Source organism: Notothenia rossii (genome assembly GCF_949606895.1).
Source record: "Notothenia rossii genome assembly, chromosome: 5".
Classification (NCBI taxonomy): domain Eukaryota; kingdom Metazoa; phylum Chordata; class Actinopteri; order Perciformes; family Nototheniidae; genus Notothenia; species Notothenia rossii.
The window spans coordinates 35,681,605-35,699,932 of record NC_136903.1 but is presented as its reverse complement, the minus strand read 5'-3'; the positions used below and the strand labels follow the sequence as shown (position 1 = coordinate 35,699,932).

The window sequence follows — 18,328 nt, the reverse complement described above, 5'->3', positions numbered from 1 at the left end:
AAAAGCACCTGTCAAAGTACTGAAACCAACTCTACAGAAGGTGTCTCCAAGAGCACATGTAGTCATGATGACACACACAGACTCACAAGCTGAAAAAACAGAAGCAGTGTCGCAACTGGTAATTATATGTTTCTATCACTGTACTTATGAACTATTTGAAATCCACACAGTCTGACACATCGTAATTGTTGTGGCATTGCAAGATCAATATAGGAAATGCAAAGTCTAACTAGGCATGCAGACAGGCAACTGTGTGTTGTGGTGTTGCTATGAATCCAGAGGCAAACAAACCATCCTGTAATTTATTAGCCTGCATACCAGCCTTTGCAAACTATTTGAATAAAATCTGCCTGTGCCGGCGGAGGGAGAGGACCTGCTGTGATGTCATTGATTGGGGAGTGACCAAAAGTGCAGGGTGCTGAGTTTCTGCTCATGAAGAGCACTGATGGAGCTGTTAGTGAGTCAGTGTTCATTGAATGGAAGCAGACCGCTGTGAGACAGGGAACATCCAGGATCGACTCGACATCAGTTTAAAACACGGCGTATATCCGGGCTTCTGCTACCCAGGCATTGGAGGAGGCTTTATGTCAACAATCAAAACATTTCTCTGTAATCACCACCAACAGTTAAAGTGTTCAATGAGAAAACCTATACTTTGAAGAGTGTGTGTAGTGTGTTTTACATCTATAATGACACCTAACTATAGTACGTCACCAAAACTAAACCACATTCCTTCAGCAGCACCTACGACCACATTCTATATAATGACATGCCTCCCAACTTCCTGTCATTCCGTCACGGACCTACTAATGATCATGTTTTCCTGGCTAGATTGCCACGACTATGCTAATAAAAGGATATTATTAATATTTCAGCGGCTCTTGTTTGCTAAGCTTCTTATGTCAATGTCCTTTTTCATTACAGAGGACATTTATACCAAACATATCACTGCCATAAATAGTTTACAGGTGCATGATGCATTGTTTTAATTTTCTTTGAACTATAGGGGAAGACTTCAGGTATGATGGCGAGTTCAAATAAACCCACACAATTCAACTACTCAACAAAGAAAGCAAGATATGAGAGGGGGAAGCATTTGAAAGAAGAAGCAAGACGCGGGAGAATAGCCTGAAATAGAAGAACTCTCCGATGCTAGCAAACACTAGAAAGAGCTAACGGCTAAACTTGAGCAACAGGATAACGCAGAAACGCTACGTGTCGGGCTAGCCACCTTTAGCAATAAGCTATGATACCAGGTATCCACATTTAAAGACGAACTGAAGAGCGATATGAAGGAGAAAATCAGCTATCTCTGACAAAGAGAATATACCATAAGCTCACAGAACAGCAACGAGCTACAGACACAACAAATTAGCATTAGCGAAGCCCAGTCACACATAGCGGTGTTAGAACAGGGGTAGTTCGGGATCAAGGAGCAATACTTCTATTTATTTTTGTTAACTATGGGCAAAAAAACAAAACTAAATTCATGTATGGCTAACAAAGGGAGCGGACATTAGGCTGTGCACTAATAGGCTATACATCGGAGTAAAGTAGTCTGTTTGCATCGGTCTTTTCATATAAACAGAGTGCTAAAAGGGTTGCAATCACAGCTGGATTACCTTTAAGCATAAGAAAGCCGTTAAGTGTGTTAGTGGTTGTGGTAAACACACCTGCTATAATTACTCTTCACTCACTCAGAGGCAGCATGGCTTGCTCAAAGTACATGTACAATAATGAAACTGCTCTTTACAATCAACGGGCAAGAAAAAGCACGTCACACACACACACACACAGGAACAAAGTGAAGACAGCCTCTCTGCTGGAGACAAATACCTTACCTTCTGCATTCCTCATACAGCATTCTTTCTTTCTGTCACACACACTGTTTCTCTCACTGCCTGTGTGTGGGTGTGTGGGTGTGTGTGTTCATTAGGTCACTCTCACAGAAGTAGTATCGACCAACGGATAGCAGTGTAAGAGCAATGCACACACATCTCTGATATACACTGTCTCCATTTAGAGAGTGTGTATGTTTGTGTGTGTGTGTTTCCTGACAGACAAATCCTAGGTAGAAAGAGCCAGACTGAAGCCTGAAGGCACAGACACTGCTAAGCCCCGTCTCTCACACACAAACACACACACACACAAAAAAAGGATGGATGCTTGTTTGCTTCTTTGTGTCCGCCTGATGATTGACTAGCAACTTCCATTATAAACCCAACTCGTGCCAAATAGAGTGGAGGAGGAATTGTAAAACCCAGAAATAAGTCAGCATTTAAGCACTTCCTGTTCCATCCCCTTAAGTCAATGTTCTTGGTGAGATACATGACATAAGATCTGTGGTTAACACAAGCTGAAGTGATTTTCACATTTTATTTAACAACATAAAATGCATCAGTAAATACCCCACTGGTGAATGTATAAAGCTCTATGTGTCATAAAAACATGACTAAAAATATGACTCCTAAAAATGATGAATACGTGTTTTGCAATATTCCAAAATTCCAATGGAAAAATCACATTGGTCAAAAATCGAAGGAAGCCCTTGCGATTCTAACTTTTGGGTTCAGCCTACAATGATGTTTAGGCTTAGCCGTTAGCTATTAGCTGTTAGCAGCCCATGGGGCTGTTGACAGCACAGTCAACCGAGCCAAAATTAGGTTCTATGTTATCTTATGATGTATTAAAGCTCTATTGAGAGAAAATCGATCCGGGGTGAAGGTCAATTATAATGGTTTTACGCTGTGTTAAACTCTAATCTTGTCAAATGTATTCTGGCGAGAACTTAAACAAGGAAACAAAATGACATAATGTGAAGGTAGTTTCTTTTTGAATGTGTTTTGAATAAATGACTGAGAAATGGTCCGTGTTTAACACAAGCTTTAGAGATTACCACGTTTTGTCATATACAACATCAGTAATATCCCACTGGTGAATATCTGAAGCTTCTATGTATCACAAAAATAGAAATACACTAACACTGCACAACTCTATTGGATAAAATCCCACAACGCACTACTGTATAAGGTTTTGCCAATGGATAGAGAAATATTATGAAATGAATTATGAAAAGATAAATGTTGGGTTAGGGTCTTCCCATGTGAACGCAGTCTGCCAGCACAAGACGCTCCATGTGGGCTTAGGGGAAACTTGATATTGTATGTTTATAGATTTGATGTGTGTGTTGTTCCATCTCTAAGTGAATCAATGATGTTTAACCTGAGTTTGAAGAGAAAAGATTGTGCTGGTGTTCATTTTAAACCTACATGTTATTCAAATGTTATAGTAAGACAAAAATTCATGAACTTGTAGTTGGTGGTTAGATTAGCTAATGAATGCTAACAATGTACAACCAAAATAAGGTAACACACATTAGAACATGTGTTTATGCATGTGTGAATACACATTCAGTAGTATATTGACGCACTGTGGACAGCAAAAATAATAATATATATTAAAAATATAAATAAGCTCTTTGTTAAAAAAGCCTAAAGCCCCAGCGTCAAAGGATATTAAAGAAAACATAATGAGATGTTTCTATGTTATAACTGTTGGAGCTTGGTTTATTGGTATGAAGGCCATTCTTCCCTGGCAGACACTGAGAACAATAAATAAATACTAACAATAATAACTACTGCCTGCCTGGATTATACACTGACAGACGGTCTGACCTATATCTGACACACGCTGTGACTGTGCTCAGTCTTACTGGATTGTACGTTGTGACAATAAATTACACTGCAATTTATTAAAGAACAGGGTATGGGAATAACTTAAATTAAACTTAAGCTTTATAGTGGCCAGCTGATCTGTATAAAAGTGAGAATGAAGGTAGTTAGGCAGGCTCCTGCAGCTTAGAGAGTGATTTAGTGACTGACTGTAACAATGGGTGCAGACTAATAGATAATCATTCATAAAATATTAATTGGATCATGTATGTCAGTCCCAAATGTATCATATGTCTGTGATCTGCAGCTGTCATACTGCACGAGTGTGTGTGTGTGTGTGTGTGTGTGTGTGTGTGTGTGTGTGTGTGTGTGTGTGTGTGTGTGTGTGTGTGTGTGGGTGTGTGTGTGTGTGTGTGTGTGTGTGTGTGTGTGTGTGTGTGTGTGTGTGTGTGTGTGTGTGTGTGTGTGTGTGTGTGTGTGTGTGTGTGTGTGTGTGTGTGTGTGTAACAGTAGCCTCACCCTGTAGTGCCCACCATCTGGAGCCAGTAGGCTGCCATATGGCTGAATACTCTGAGGGTCTACAATAGGCTTCTGTAAAACAGAGAGACACAGACAGGGCACGACATGACCCAAAGTGCACACATCATGCTGTGAGGCTTTGAGCTATTAATCCTTAACATCTAGTCACCAACAAAAACAACAACAACAAAAAACAACAACTGGGAAATACAATTCCACACTTGTCTTTAATATATCATATTGTATTTTTGTTCCTGCCGGTTGACATCATTTTATAAAGCCCCATCAGCCTGGTTCATTGTGCTACAGTACAATCTTTTAAAGATTTGTTCTGGACCCACAATGCCTTTATTATAAAAGCAGATTTGAAGGGGAGATAACGGGCGTACCTGGCCCCCAAGTTGGAATTTAATCAGTGGGAACTGAACCCTTGTGCAGTGATTTCCAGCCACTGTGTCGTGGCACACCAGTGAGAGAGCTCTCAAAGCTAGTTCCTTAGCCGCTGAACTATAGGCTACAACTGTTTGGGATTCTTAATGTACAAAATGTTCCATGGCTCAAAAAGGGTCGAAAACCACTTCCCTAGTACATAGGCATCCAGCTCTACCAGGTGAGCTATCTGGCGGCCCATTTTGATTTTTTTATAGTGAAGCAGGTAATACATACAGTAAATGAAGATCAAAAAGTGTCATTTGATTGAGAGTAAAGGATATATCTCATTTAATCATTTGCACACACATTGTTTTTCTCCCAACGCACTGACAAGATGCCAAGTTGGACTGGAGCCCACTAAATTAGAATATACTAAACCAATTTTACAGGTTTAGTTAAACATGCAATTATTGTTTTGCAAAGGTCATATGGCACAGACAAAATCAAAACATCCTGTCCTCTCCATACCACAACATTGCTAGTTCAAATCAAACTGTTCAAATCTTTCATTCCTGACCATTAGATTTTTACAGCAACCTCTGTTTGAGTGAATCATTAATAATGCTACAATATGATCATCACATTTGTGTTGAAATTGGCTCGAGAAGAGATGTTTAGCCTTAGCTTTTAGCTATTAGCTAATGGTAGCCGATGGACAGCACAATCCTGCTTAAAGCCTAAACAATTAATCTACTAATCAAGAAAATAATTGTTCCTGCAGCCCTATCAGGTATTGTTCCTATCTTTAAATGCATTATTAATAATTTAGTCCCCTTATTAATTAGCATTGATGTCACAAATAAAGTGTTACTTGTTGAGTTTTCAGAACACGATAGTTTGATTATGGATGGATTGTAGTTGTATTGTACCAACACATTTGCACTTTGTATACAATTTGCCTTAATTGGAGTAAAATATGAAGGTTTCTTAGCATCAGATCCTCTACTTCCTCTCTTTTTCCAGTGAGCAGTGTGCAATTGTTGTGCCAGCAGTGGCAGAGCCCCACCAACAACATTGACTGTCTTCCTTATGTTACAAGTCCTACAGGATAAATTCATTCCAAATGACTCATTTCGATAGAGATTGTGACGGGGGTGGGGGGGTATCAGGACAGAAGGCTGACAGGAAGCCTCTTCTTCTGCAGCTCTCTGATTCACACTCTCTCGCCTTCTCTACATCCCTGCATCTCGCTGCCTATGCATTAATATTTCATTCCCTCCTCCTCTCATCATGTTATACACAGATATCTTCAGACGTCTAAAGCCAGCTCCATCTGCAGCTCTGAGATTTCACAGGACTGGAGGAGCTTTGCCACTCACAGCGAGAACATTCTATAGAAGCAAACCTGTCTGCAACTGTGGCAGTATTGTGTGTGTTTATTTCTGGAAAGTCATTTCTGTGGCAGCCTCTGGCAGGGAGAAGATAAGGCCCCAATTTGCTTTCATCCCTTCGTTTTCCCTTCCCTCCCTCCACCTGCTCATTTCCACACCCTCCACATGCTGGGAACTGTAGGCTGCCCACTAATAATACTCTACCAGCCACGGCATATCATGGATTATTTCATTAAACATTACCGCAACAGTTATGGAAATGCAGATCCCTCTTTAGTCCCTAACATTACAAATAGACTATAAGGAGATATCCAGGACAATCGTTTCACTTGAAATATTTCCATGTTCACTGCCACAGCCCTAATCATTTTATACATTTTAAGTGATGTCATATTTTTTGCTCTAAGGCAGTTATTAGGAAAGTTGCACCTAATGTACAACATTTTTTTAAAGAGCTACTTTTCAGGTGTATATCAGTATGTGGTGTCTCTACTGTGACACGTCTCCATTCTCTAATGTTCAAAAAGCTCTTTATTTATGTGATGCAGCACCTCTTTTCATCCTCTGTCTGAAACCAGAGCCCAGTCTGCTCTGATTGGTTAGCTGGCCGGCTCTGTTGTGATTGGTCAACCACTTAGCCTATCATGTACCATTTGTTGGAGCGCTAGCCAATAGAAACCCAAAGAGCATAATAGGGTCTCTTTTATGTATATCTGTGGCTATGGATATTTTGTGCAAAACTACCACTGTACTACTCTTGTTGGAATGTTACTATGGCTACAGCTGTAATGATAACACACCATCGTTACCACAGCTTACAATGTAGTACTTCTATAGTGTTAGCCATGGTAACAGTACTACAGTACTACAATACGTGAAAAACCATCACCATTGTATTACTTCAAACAGTTACCATGGTTACCTCTTTCATTCACACAGGATGAGACTGTTCCCTGGGCTGTCGCTGCATTACTGATGCAGAAAGGCGTAATTAATTTACTGTATCAGATCATCAACCTCCTCTATGTAATGCTTTCAGAACTCATAAAACACACATACAAATACACACCCACACACAGTGGTGTCAGTGTGTGGAGCTGATATGATTGATGAAGTCTTTTAAAGTAATATGATCCCACTCAGCGGATAATGGCTTATGGCATATGGGCTTCTTCGACTCTCACTTAAACAAACACACACATACACTAGCGCACACACACATACTGTACACACTTTTCTGTAATTGTGAGGACCGTGGTCCCACAGCATGTTGTGAGGACGTACATAAACACACACTCACAACCCGACATAATTCAGTGCAATAGTGACTTTTAGCACCATGTATTATTTTGATCTAAAATATATACTTTAAGTTATAGTTGAACATATGATTTATAGTGATTTAATTTATTGATATATTATTTAGAAGTGTTAAGCTATTTATGTAAATATATTTAGATGATAGACACCTTTTTTTTAAAATTAGCAATCAACCTGTTTTGTGTGAGTGTAATTTTTAAATAGACAGGGGTCCTCGAGTTAGCTGCTGAGAAAACTAGTTTTCCATCAATACTATTGGTTGAATTATTATATGCACAACTATACACATTATTTGACACATTATTTTTACAATAGATTGAATTTACTAATTAAGAAATATTTTTGAGTTAACCAAAGTGTATTGTTAAATAAATCATTTTCTTGGCTATATTAAACAACTTCTCCCTCCGTGCTTTTTGGGAAATGTGTGTCGGAAGTTAAAACTACAATAAGCCACTTCAGTGACCCTCTACTATCTTGCTAAGACTAAAAATAATTGATGGTTCTAAATCTAGCACAACCTGTTCACTCTATCAGTGTCTTCCTGTAGCCTGAACACCCCAAACCAAGAGAGAACAGCCTGCGCCTGACCTCTATCAGCTGTTAGAGTGTCTATCTTCACGTGGACGTGTCGTAGAAACAGGATTACACTTCGGGGGTGAAAGATTACCTGATTGGGTGGGTAGATTTTTAGTTGGCCTAATCCTCACTAATGACCTGCAGGCTGGAGATGAAATGACCCCATTTCTCCTAATGCAACATGTGTGAGTGTGTTTAAGAAATGGATTTGATGAGCTCCTGAAAGGTTAGTCTCTGGCAGGAGTCTTGGGTTAGCAAATTAAATAAATCACCCTGCTTTACACAATGTTAAAAAATATATAAATGTATTTCTTCTTGTTCTCTCAGTCCTCTTTGTATTAAATATCTCACTTTCCCTAGCGCTCTTCCTCTCCTTCCCTCTCCCTGACCACTGAGTTAATCTTATTAAACTAGCAGCTGTGATTCTGTGGCAACAATAGCGCCTTGCTAATCAGGAGATTAGCATCATTACATCATTAATTATGCAAGATACAGACACAGAAAGAGAGGGAGCACTCTCCCACAACAGAGTGCCAGTATACAAAATAATTATCACACAGATAATACATAATAGCATGTGCACTTATTCAGCTAGATATGAACTCTTTATCTAATCCAACGCACAGTATTTCCAAGTGTTAAATAATATGTTCAGCGGACATTATGATTATGAGACAGTTTAAAACTACCTTAACGTCTCTGCCTCCATGTGAATAAGATTATATTTTTACCATATCTGCAACAGATGATGTACATGGTGCTCATTTTAAAATAAGATTGGTTATATAGAAGTGGCCCTGCAGGGACAGAATAACTTTTAACATTAAAGTCAAATGCCACTTTAGTCTTTCCTTGGTGGTGTAAGTAGATTTATAAACAAGGGATTGATCAGATGAGTACAATTATTTTCTGCTTTTTCAGTTCCACTGGGCTGAACTGTTAAAAGTAATTAAAAGTATACCCAGCTCGTTTAAACTCAAACGGATAAAGACAATTTGTGGACTGGACATACACGTCAACTTGAAAAACAGAAGCTAGCTGTATTTTAGTGGAAATGGTTAAAAATCATGGACAAATGTTTTTAATATGGAATTGAAAAGGATACTTTTCAGGTTCATAATTTAGTGTTGTGCCTCTACTGTGACTGAAAAATATCACATTCTGTCAACTATGTCATTAGTGTAATGGGGGGTTTAAAGTGTAGTGAAAATGGAATTACTTACTTACTTTCCACCACTGGTGATGCTGTACCAAAGAAAGCATGTCCTGGTGCGGCCCACTGAGACAAAGGGTAGCATCAGTACTACCAGGAGAGAATGAAGCCCCAGGAGAGTAGGGATTTATACCTCTGACACACGGTGAAATAATCTGAAGTGATGTGTTTGCAATGTGTAAAAGAGTCTCTTTTCAATCGCTCTTTGATTCCCTAGACAGCTGTGTCTAATGAAGTGGAAGAAACATCACACAGCATGGCCTACCAAGAGGAGGAACTACATGAAAACAGAAATGAGAAGCAGGCAGGCGGAGAATCTTCAGGTGGTGCTATGTATAAAGAATAAAACATGTGTGATGTGGAGAACAAGGACCTTCCCTGCAGCTGTGCAAAACCCCTGGCTCTCACACATCTAAAACAATACTCATCTATTTTCAGCGAGCTCCAGTGAGTGGTCAATACAAAGAGATGCCCGGGTTCTGATTCATATCTTCTCCATGTCCTCCCTCAGTCCCTCCCTAATGGTCTTACCTCTCTTGGTTATGATGATGCGGAGCAGCGGGTTGGCTAACGACACAGCTTTGTAGAAGTTGTCGTCATTGTTGATTGGAAGGAGGTCTCCTTGGACGTCGGCATATCCCAGCAGCACGTCCACACCAGGGATGCGGTGGATGGTTTGGAGGAGGCGGTAAAACGCTGTAAAGCCACCCGGGCCGTTCCTCTTCAGAGCGAAGCGACGGTACTCTGCTTCAAACTGAGGAAGAGAGCAAACACAAACATCAGATGGCGTTTTCCCCTCAGCAGTTTCTCAGTTTAGGAGATGATCAACGTGTAATTTAACACACAGACAGCTGAGACAAAAGAGATAAAGCCGTTTAAAGTAAACATACTGATCTAAATGTGTATCTAGCAGCTACCAGGATGGAAAAACTGTCAGATACATACTTTCAGATGACCTTTTAGTAATGAAGTGTGGCAGAAATGAGTCCTTAGTCCCGAAAATACGTTAGCCTTTTACCACTTTCTGTTCCCACCTCTCAAGGTCAAAAGTGTTTTTAAAATGTTTTTTGGCTAGATGCCTGAACATGTGGTTTACACAAACTGAAGAGCTTTTAACATCTGGTCTACAATATAAAATATGTCAGTAAATACACCACTAGTGAATGTCTGAAGCATCTGTGTCATAAAAGCGGCTGTTGCACCTAAAATTAGCCACCTTTATCTTAGCAGTGGTTATGTGAAGTCATGCGGCCTTGATGTAGCCTAATGTTTTTATTTTCTTCTTCTGGTGATTACATTTACGCTTAAAAAATCATAAAAGTGGCTTTTATTTGTGGAAATGATCCTGCAAAGTGTGTAAGTATCATAAATGCCACAGATGTTATTTTCTGCAAAATTACAAAACCAATGAGAAATCCCATTGGAGGTTTTTCAAGAGAGCCCTTTCGCTGCTTATTCCAGGTCGGCCTACAAAAATACATCATCCCTACGTCACTCTTCATCATGTGTGGAAGTGTTATCATGTATCCCAGTTCAAAGAAGCATTCTGGGATGACAAAGACAACTCTGACTTGGCGTCAAACACCTGCTTTCAGGCTCTTACTCATACCGTCTAAACACATCACATGCCAAATAACAGAAAGCCAAAAAAAAGTCACACCAAGATGAAATATTTAGCTAGGATCACTTTATCCAAATAACTGGGTTTTTTTATATTGATACGCGGAGACAGCACCTTCTATTTTCAATGGGATTATTTTCTACCTCACAGCGCGCCTGGTCGGCAGACACAGCATGCCGGGCCGGTGGAGTGGCCGGTCACATCTTTATGTAAACAAACACGCATTTAAACTGCAATTTATCGAGGTCAGAAAAGTTATCAAGTTCATTTTTATTTATCAAACGATAAGTCAATTAATTGCTTATCGCGACAGGCCTACCAATAGGCGCTTTCACACCGGAGTACTTTTACCAGGAATGGTTCCGATAGTTCTTGGGATTTTGTTTTCACACCAAAAAGATCTGGAACTAGAAACTCGTTCCTGCAAACCTTTTCACCCCTTTTCAGTCCCTGCTAGAGAGGTGATACTTTCCTGGGGAGGAAAAGGTTCCAATTTCTGATTGGCTGGGCGTATAGCAAACCACGCCCCGTAAAACTCAGAAATGTTTTGTGAAGCTGCCATTTTATTTGGCAACATAAAATAAAAATGTGGGAGCTGTGGAGTGATGAGGAGGTGTCAGCGCTTCTGCCAATTTACCCCGGACTTCGGGTGGCAGTATATGCCGTGTTGTTTGCGGACTGCCAGTAAACCCAAAAGCAGAAGAAGAAGTGACGTTAGCGGCTTCATTTGCGTAATCCTCCCTCAGGGACTTATTCCGGTGTGAATGCGATTTACTAGGACTAAGTACTGGGAACTAACTACGGCAAAGTTTTTTGTGTGAGGCGGCTATTGTGTTCTTTTTAACCAAATATATCTCAGAGAGGGGCGTGGGGAGTGGCTCCTTATTTTCATCTAAAGTAACAGACAGAGAATCAGCACTTTTGAAACAGGGCTGAAACAGAGGGGTTTCTGGGATGCTAGAATGCACAATCTGTTTAGTTTTTCGAGTCAAACACTCAGAGACATGTTTTGTATATATTATAGACCTATAATAAAGTAATGAAAACAGTATAATAGGGGACCTTAATGTCATGGATCTGTTACCTGACGCCAAACCACTGAACCTTTACCACCTTTTACACTGTAATGTTTTGTGGTAAACATTCTGCTTGGGTCAAATGCTGGGCACATAAGCGACAAGGTGTCTACAAAGTCATCATGAAAAGTGTCAGGCTGATATGCTTTTTTCTACACCTTTATAATTGATGATCAGTTGCACAGTATGCATAGTATATTCCCGTGTGATAGAGAAGGAATTTCAGTGAGGGCCGGGTGGTACGGTTATACCCAAGCCCGACCTGATCCAGGATTATTTGGGGACCAACTTCCGTCATGTCCCTTGGTTTTAACACAACTTTAATGAATGACTATAATAAAATCCCTTACCTTAAAGTAAGCATAGTTTGAATCAGGCGTATTTTTGTAGGCCAACCCGAAAGTTAGCATCGCAAAGGGTCCCATGATGAAATGCAGTGGGATTTTTCCATTGGATTTTGTAATTTTGCAGATAATGAAATATTTGGCAAACAAGTTAAGGACAATCACTTTTATAATAGTTGAGTTGTAAATGCAATCAAAAGGAGTAAAAAGCAAATGTTAAGTTAGTCACGTCGCCACCGCTAAGCTAAAGTCAGCTAATGTTTGGCGTGATGATGTTTAGTAGTCTCCTTTAGATACTTGTTAGCAACCGCTGTTTTTATGACACATAGAGGCTTCAGATATCCCCAGTGGGGTATTTGATGACATATTTTATGTTTAACAACAAAAAGGTGGAACACTCTTAAAGTTAAGCCCCATGCCCCCGGTACCGGGGGCATGACGTAACATCTTCTTAAGATTTAACAAACTAGAAATGTGTCATACCCCCTAATGGGAAGAAACTCAGCTATCGGACAATATTAACAATTTTTAGCTAAAAGTAACACAAGGGTAATAACAAAGGCTCTGCATTAGCCCTGAGCGAAAAAATGCTAACGCACTTAGCACAGAACTCACGTTAAAATACCCTTATTACTTATCGGATTTGCACAAACAAGATATCGATTAGTAAGCTGAGATTCCACAGATTCCAGAGATATAAGTATCATCACTGAGCGACCAGAACTCGCAGCATGGGAAACAAAGCCAGACATCACACAACGTAGGCAGCTTTAGGTAGCAAACACGGGACATTGTCTTACCTTTTTTCTGATCAAAAGTTGTGTTCAATGGCATTAAAACAATAAAAACGCTGCTGAAGTTTAATCCAATGTGTCTGTGTCCCTTTGAAATGATTACTGATAATCCATCTTCATATTTATGTCAATAACGGAGATTTCATATTAGCTGCTACCAGAGTGTGTGACAGCTTCCGGTTTTGGGTATTCTGGCTACGCATCACTCATTCACCAATGGGTAATGTTTAAATGGATTTTAGGAACTTCCCCTTGATTATATTGGCTCTAACGGTTCAAAAGAGGTGTCAATCATCAAAATCGACCGAGAGGGGCCAGAGATAGGTCAAATCCACCCAAATGACCCCAGAAGAGTTTTTTCCCCCTAAATCTCTATAAAAAGGTCAAATGTCACTTGTTTTGCATCAATCTTGATACAGGGTACTTATTATATGTGACCCGCTCTATCGAAATCAGTCGGAAGTTGCAACGGCTCATTTCAAAATAAACGTGGATTTGCGTAAAAAAATAGTTTTTTAGGGTTCGGGTGTTCTGTTTGATTTTAAATAAACAAAGTCTTCGCTTTCAGAATATGAAACTTTTATTTCCAAAATCACACGATCAATACATTTTTGAAGCTTGTAAAGGGAAGATGACAGGCACCTCACGCAGCTCCCCTCCCTCCGGCTGAAATTATGAATGTAGAGGTATAGTAATCATAGATAACACGGCAGGGTCCGTTACAGTTTGTTTTCATCTGATTTCAATTAAACAAAGTCTTGGCTTTCAGAATATTAAACTTGTTTCGGCAAATTCAGATGATAAATACAACTTTGAAGCTTGTAACGGCATAATTACAAGCGGAGAACGGAGTAGCTTTATGTCACAGCAGGCATAACAACAGCCGGTGTTTCTCGTGAGGGTTTTTCCCGGGAAACAAACGCAACACACACAAATGCAAAATTACACAAACACACACACACACGTATAAACACACACACACCCCCAGACCAGTAATCCAAACGAAAATATCTTCCCTCCGTAGTATTTTGATCATTTGCTCCGCTAATAATCAATCAGATCGATGGATTCCAGAGAAGAGGAAACTTTGAAGGCCATTTTCTCAAAATGATGACTCTGTGACATTCATTATATAATGTGACATATTTTGCTTAATGTTTGGAGTGCAAAAACCATCCTGATATCATTAGAAAGCTAGGAATATCCTCTTTCCAGCAGTACATACAACTCAAAATGTGTCTTCGGGTCAATGCGACTGATTTCGATGGAGCAAGTCACATATGTTATAGTTTGGATTCCTAAAGCTTTTAGTCTACTATCCCATCATTCAAGGGTAGTTTTCACTATAAGTAATGTTTTTTTCTTTGGACAGACACTATAATTTAATTTTTTTTACTATGTTCAATCTGAATTTACTTTAAAATTAAAAAATTCTATATTGATTCTGACTGTTCTACATCCAACTCACAGGTGTATCATTGCTTTGAGAAAAAAGATGATTAATGTTCCCCTTTTAGAAGTGAAGATATAGTCATTTGTTCTGGGAATGTCATTTTCGAGCCTGAGGCCTGAAAAACAGGCTCGGGGCTCAACAGGTTAAGCTTGTGTTAACCACAGACCTTATTTCAGACATCTAAAACTTTGAGACGTGTGAATAGGAAGTGGTAAAATGCTAACTCATTTCCAGGTTTTAGGACTCATTCCTGCACCAATCTATTAGGAAAATGTTTGAACCTGTTTTGAGCTCATCTTGGTGAATTTGGAAAGCATCTGTGACAGCTGTTAACAAGACACAAGCTGGTTTGTCCTTCCAGGTGGTGACATGTCTATTGTTCTGTGGAGCTAGCTGGACAGGTACCACATGTATAGCCTACAATTGACATGAAATTGTGTTTCACAATTTACTATGCCTCATGACTGATTCATTCTTGTGCACAACTCTTTCAAAAAAGGCCTTGTTTAAGGTATTTTCTGAATATTGAAGTACACAGCTCCATTCTAAACGTCTTTTCTAAATCTCTAAACATCAGTTTTTTGACACTTTTCCTTAAAATGAAAAGTGAAACGTAGCGTTTAGTGATTGAAGTAGAGAGAGGCCTTTGGGGACCAATCCAATGATGTGATGTTAGAGCAAATAAATGCTCATCATTATTTGACAAGGTGTGATTGTACCACAAAGGAAATATGTTGTTTAGGGTTGGGAGATTGAAACTGGCAATCAAAACACTGGGAATACTTTTGTCTAGCTCAATGCATAATGATAGGCTAATATATTTATGTAAATTCAATGAAAACCTGTGTTCCATGAACTGCTGCCACAGCAATATACTGTTAGAAAAGGAACCTTTTTCTCCCACGAAAGTCCCTGCTCTCTATCAGGGACGGAAAAGGGGGTAAAAAGGTTCTCATGAACTAATTTTAGTTCCGGCTCTTTTTGGTGTGAACGCGACATTTCGGAACTATATCGGAACTAAAGTGGGAAAAGTACTGCGGTGTGCACGCGGCTATTACGGACTTTGAGTGAACCCATGTTTGTCCCATGCATAGTGAATTGGTACTGAGAAAGTTATTCCCTTCACACCCTAAAATCTTTCCCTCAGATGGTGATAAAGCAAGTATTGACAATCTGAATCAGATCAGTGATTTGTTTTCAATATTTCAGTAAAGTCTATACATGATGCAGCTGTGATCCTTTAGAAGAGATTGAGCACAGGTCAGGAGAAACTCACAGCTTCACTACAGTACCACTTCCGGTTTCAGCCATGTCACATGTCAACAACACACTGTGTAAATGTAAATGACAGAGAAAGGATCTGCTCTCCCTACAAGAGAGCAGCACTGCTCCACGAATCATTCTCACACAGTCTAGTCACACAACTAGTCATACAGGTTGTCTCTCAACACTTTTCTTCAGCAAACATGTACATGCTCCTCACTGTAAGAAACTGTTAACAAAAAAATTAAAAGTAAAAGGACTATACTCCATACCTACAAATACTGCATATTTGTTGACCATATTTATTCTCGCTCCTAAGTCATTGAAATATTTGACTCGAAACTTTAAGTAGGCTCGCTGTGAAGAAGGCTTCTTTTCACGGTGCTACATTATTAAGGCATTTGTATGAAATAGGTATTTTGATGCTGTCATTGCTCTAAGTATAAGTCTTTACAAGAGGAACATACTGTCTTATTGTTTGGACACAATGTCTGTGCTGTCTTTGGTTGAGACTCTATGGAACTTCAAGCACAGAAATCAAGCTAAGAAATACAATTACTACCGTATAATATTAAAATAAAGGTCCTCAATATACTGATATGTTTTGCTTGTAGTGATTTTAGTGTTTATTATCATGACATAGTGTGAAAATCAAAACTATTTGACACAGTACTATCAGCACAGTGCTCTGTCTGTAATAATACAAATATACAGCTGTCAGATGTCCTCAATAAGTGGACAAATAAGTAAATACTAACAGAAATAAGCCTAATCGAATAACATAGGCTACCACTAATTTCTATTGTATACAATGTCGTTTGTATTTTTTTGGTGCAGATTTCTGTTAATTTCTGTTCTGGTACATAGCATATATTTTATTTTTCCTTATAACTTGTTGTAATATTGTTTTAATGCATTCTTTTTGTTTATGTGTATGTCTTGTTAACATGTATTTTTATTTGTAAATCTATGTTTTCTAAATAGTTGTTATAATAGCTTTATTTGAACCTTTCTTTAAATGAATCCCTTTTACTGTATTTGTGTGCTTGGAATGAGTGCCTTGCCTTATGTATGCACCATTACACACCAAAGCAAATTCATTTTATGTGTAAACCTACTTTACAATAAACCTGATAAGGATTCTAATCTTCCAACAACATACTACTACTAATTGAGGTGACTGCGTATCCTTGAGTCTGTTACAGAGCAGTAATTGGATGGAAGTGTAAGGACAGAGAGGGAAACAGCAGAGAGAGGAACAGATTGTGGAGGCTGAGGAGCAGAGTCAGTGTTTTGACACCGGGGGGAAGACAGAATAGATGCGGAATAAAGTAGCAGCGGCCCGGGGTCGGGTAGCCTAGGCCCCCCATAGCTTCTCCATAATAGAATATCCCCCTGAATTAGCTTTGTGAAACGGTTAAACGTAGTGTCGGTTCGTGTGTTGGAGAGAGTGCGGAGGGGGGAGACATCACGTCGCCCTATGTTATTTGAACGACAGCGGAAGGTTATCTGTGTTGTCAGTGCACCGTCAGTGAGCGCAGTGTCCTCTCATTAACGCTGTAATGAAGAGTCCCCATTAACCCACCACTCACTTTGCTCTTGACCTCCACTACGTTGTCAGTGAGTCTTAACGTCGTCCGGTGCTGCTGCTGCAGCTGCTGCTGCTGCTGCTGCTGGTGTCTTGACATTCTGCTCCCCGGTTGGCTGCTCGGCTGGGGCACTGCGGATAAAAACATCCACCGGAATTATGGTCGACGTTTCCTCCTGTGTCCTTGGGAACAATTCAAAACATGAAGCAGGCGAAGGGAGCCGAAGTGGTCATTTCACCTGTCGGTTAATTTTCCCTGCTTTCCCAAAAAAAATAAACAAGAGCCAGGTCTCGCGCCTGTGTCTCGTGCCGTCATATGTCACAGCTTCACAGCGCGCGCGGTTATGACTCGGTTACGACACGGACAGGGAAAAAAACACAGCGCGCGACAGGTGGAGTCCGGTAAATCCGGTATGGGATGTGAGGTAGCGGTGTAACCCGTCCCCCTCTCCTCCTCCTCTCCTCCCCCTCCAGACTGACGACACAGAGGACACAGTGGAGGGGGCGGGACATGACGACATTACAGCTGGAGGCAGGGGGGTATGGCAAGCCGATTTAGCTTTTATTAATTTCTGGAGGATATCAAAAAATCAATTCTTACTAGTAAGAATGCGAGTTCTTGATATCAAAAATGCAATTCTTACTATGCCTAGTAATAATGTTTATTTCTGATATCAAAAATATAATTTTAACTATTTCGAATGCAAATTCTTGATATCACAAATTCAATTGTAACTAGTTGTAATGTGTATTTCTGATATCAGAAATGCGATTTTAAATAGTGAGATTTGCATCGTTTTTCTCATCCATTTCAATAGGAGTTGGAATTTGAACTAGTTCAAATGTCAATTTCTGATATCAGTAATTCATTTGTTACTAGTTACAATTACATTTGAACTAGTAAACATACCAATGTCTGATATCAAGAATTCAATTTCAACTAGTCGAAATGCCAATTTTTGATATCAGAAATACAATTTGAACTAGTTGAAATTGAATTCTTGATATCAAAAAAGGATTTTGAACTAGTTCAAATTGTATTTCTGATATCAACAATTGAATTACTGATATCAGAAATGGCCAATTGAACTAGTTCAATCATGTATCAATGCTTTCACACAAAA

At 39.5% G+C, this 18,328-nt stretch overlaps 1 protein-coding gene across 3 annotated transcripts in view; it reads right to left on the bottom strand.

Moving 5' to 3' along the window:
* The window catches only part of pard6a (par-6 family cell polarity regulator alpha), a 28,361-nt gene extending 10,719 nt beyond the window's left edge, over window positions 1-17,642 (bottom strand). The window contains exons 1-4 of one of the 3 annotated variants that reach the window (XM_079682877.1): window positions 17,444-17,642; window positions 17,209-17,336; window positions 9,597-9,819; window positions 4,191-4,262 (exon numbers count right to left, since the gene is read on the bottom strand). In XM_079682877.1, the coding sequence (XP_079539003.1) occupies window positions 4,191-4,262; window positions 9,597-9,819; window positions 17,209-17,304 (391 nt within the window). In that variant the 5' untranslated portion in view covers window positions 17,305-17,336; window positions 17,444-17,642. Of the gene's footprint in view, window positions 1-4,190; window positions 4,263-9,596; window positions 9,820-17,208 lie in introns of all 3 variants that reach the window. The other 2 variants (XM_079682876.1, XM_079682878.1) reach the window with 2 other exon arrangements.
* Window positions 17,643-18,328: the final 686 nt, after the last annotated feature.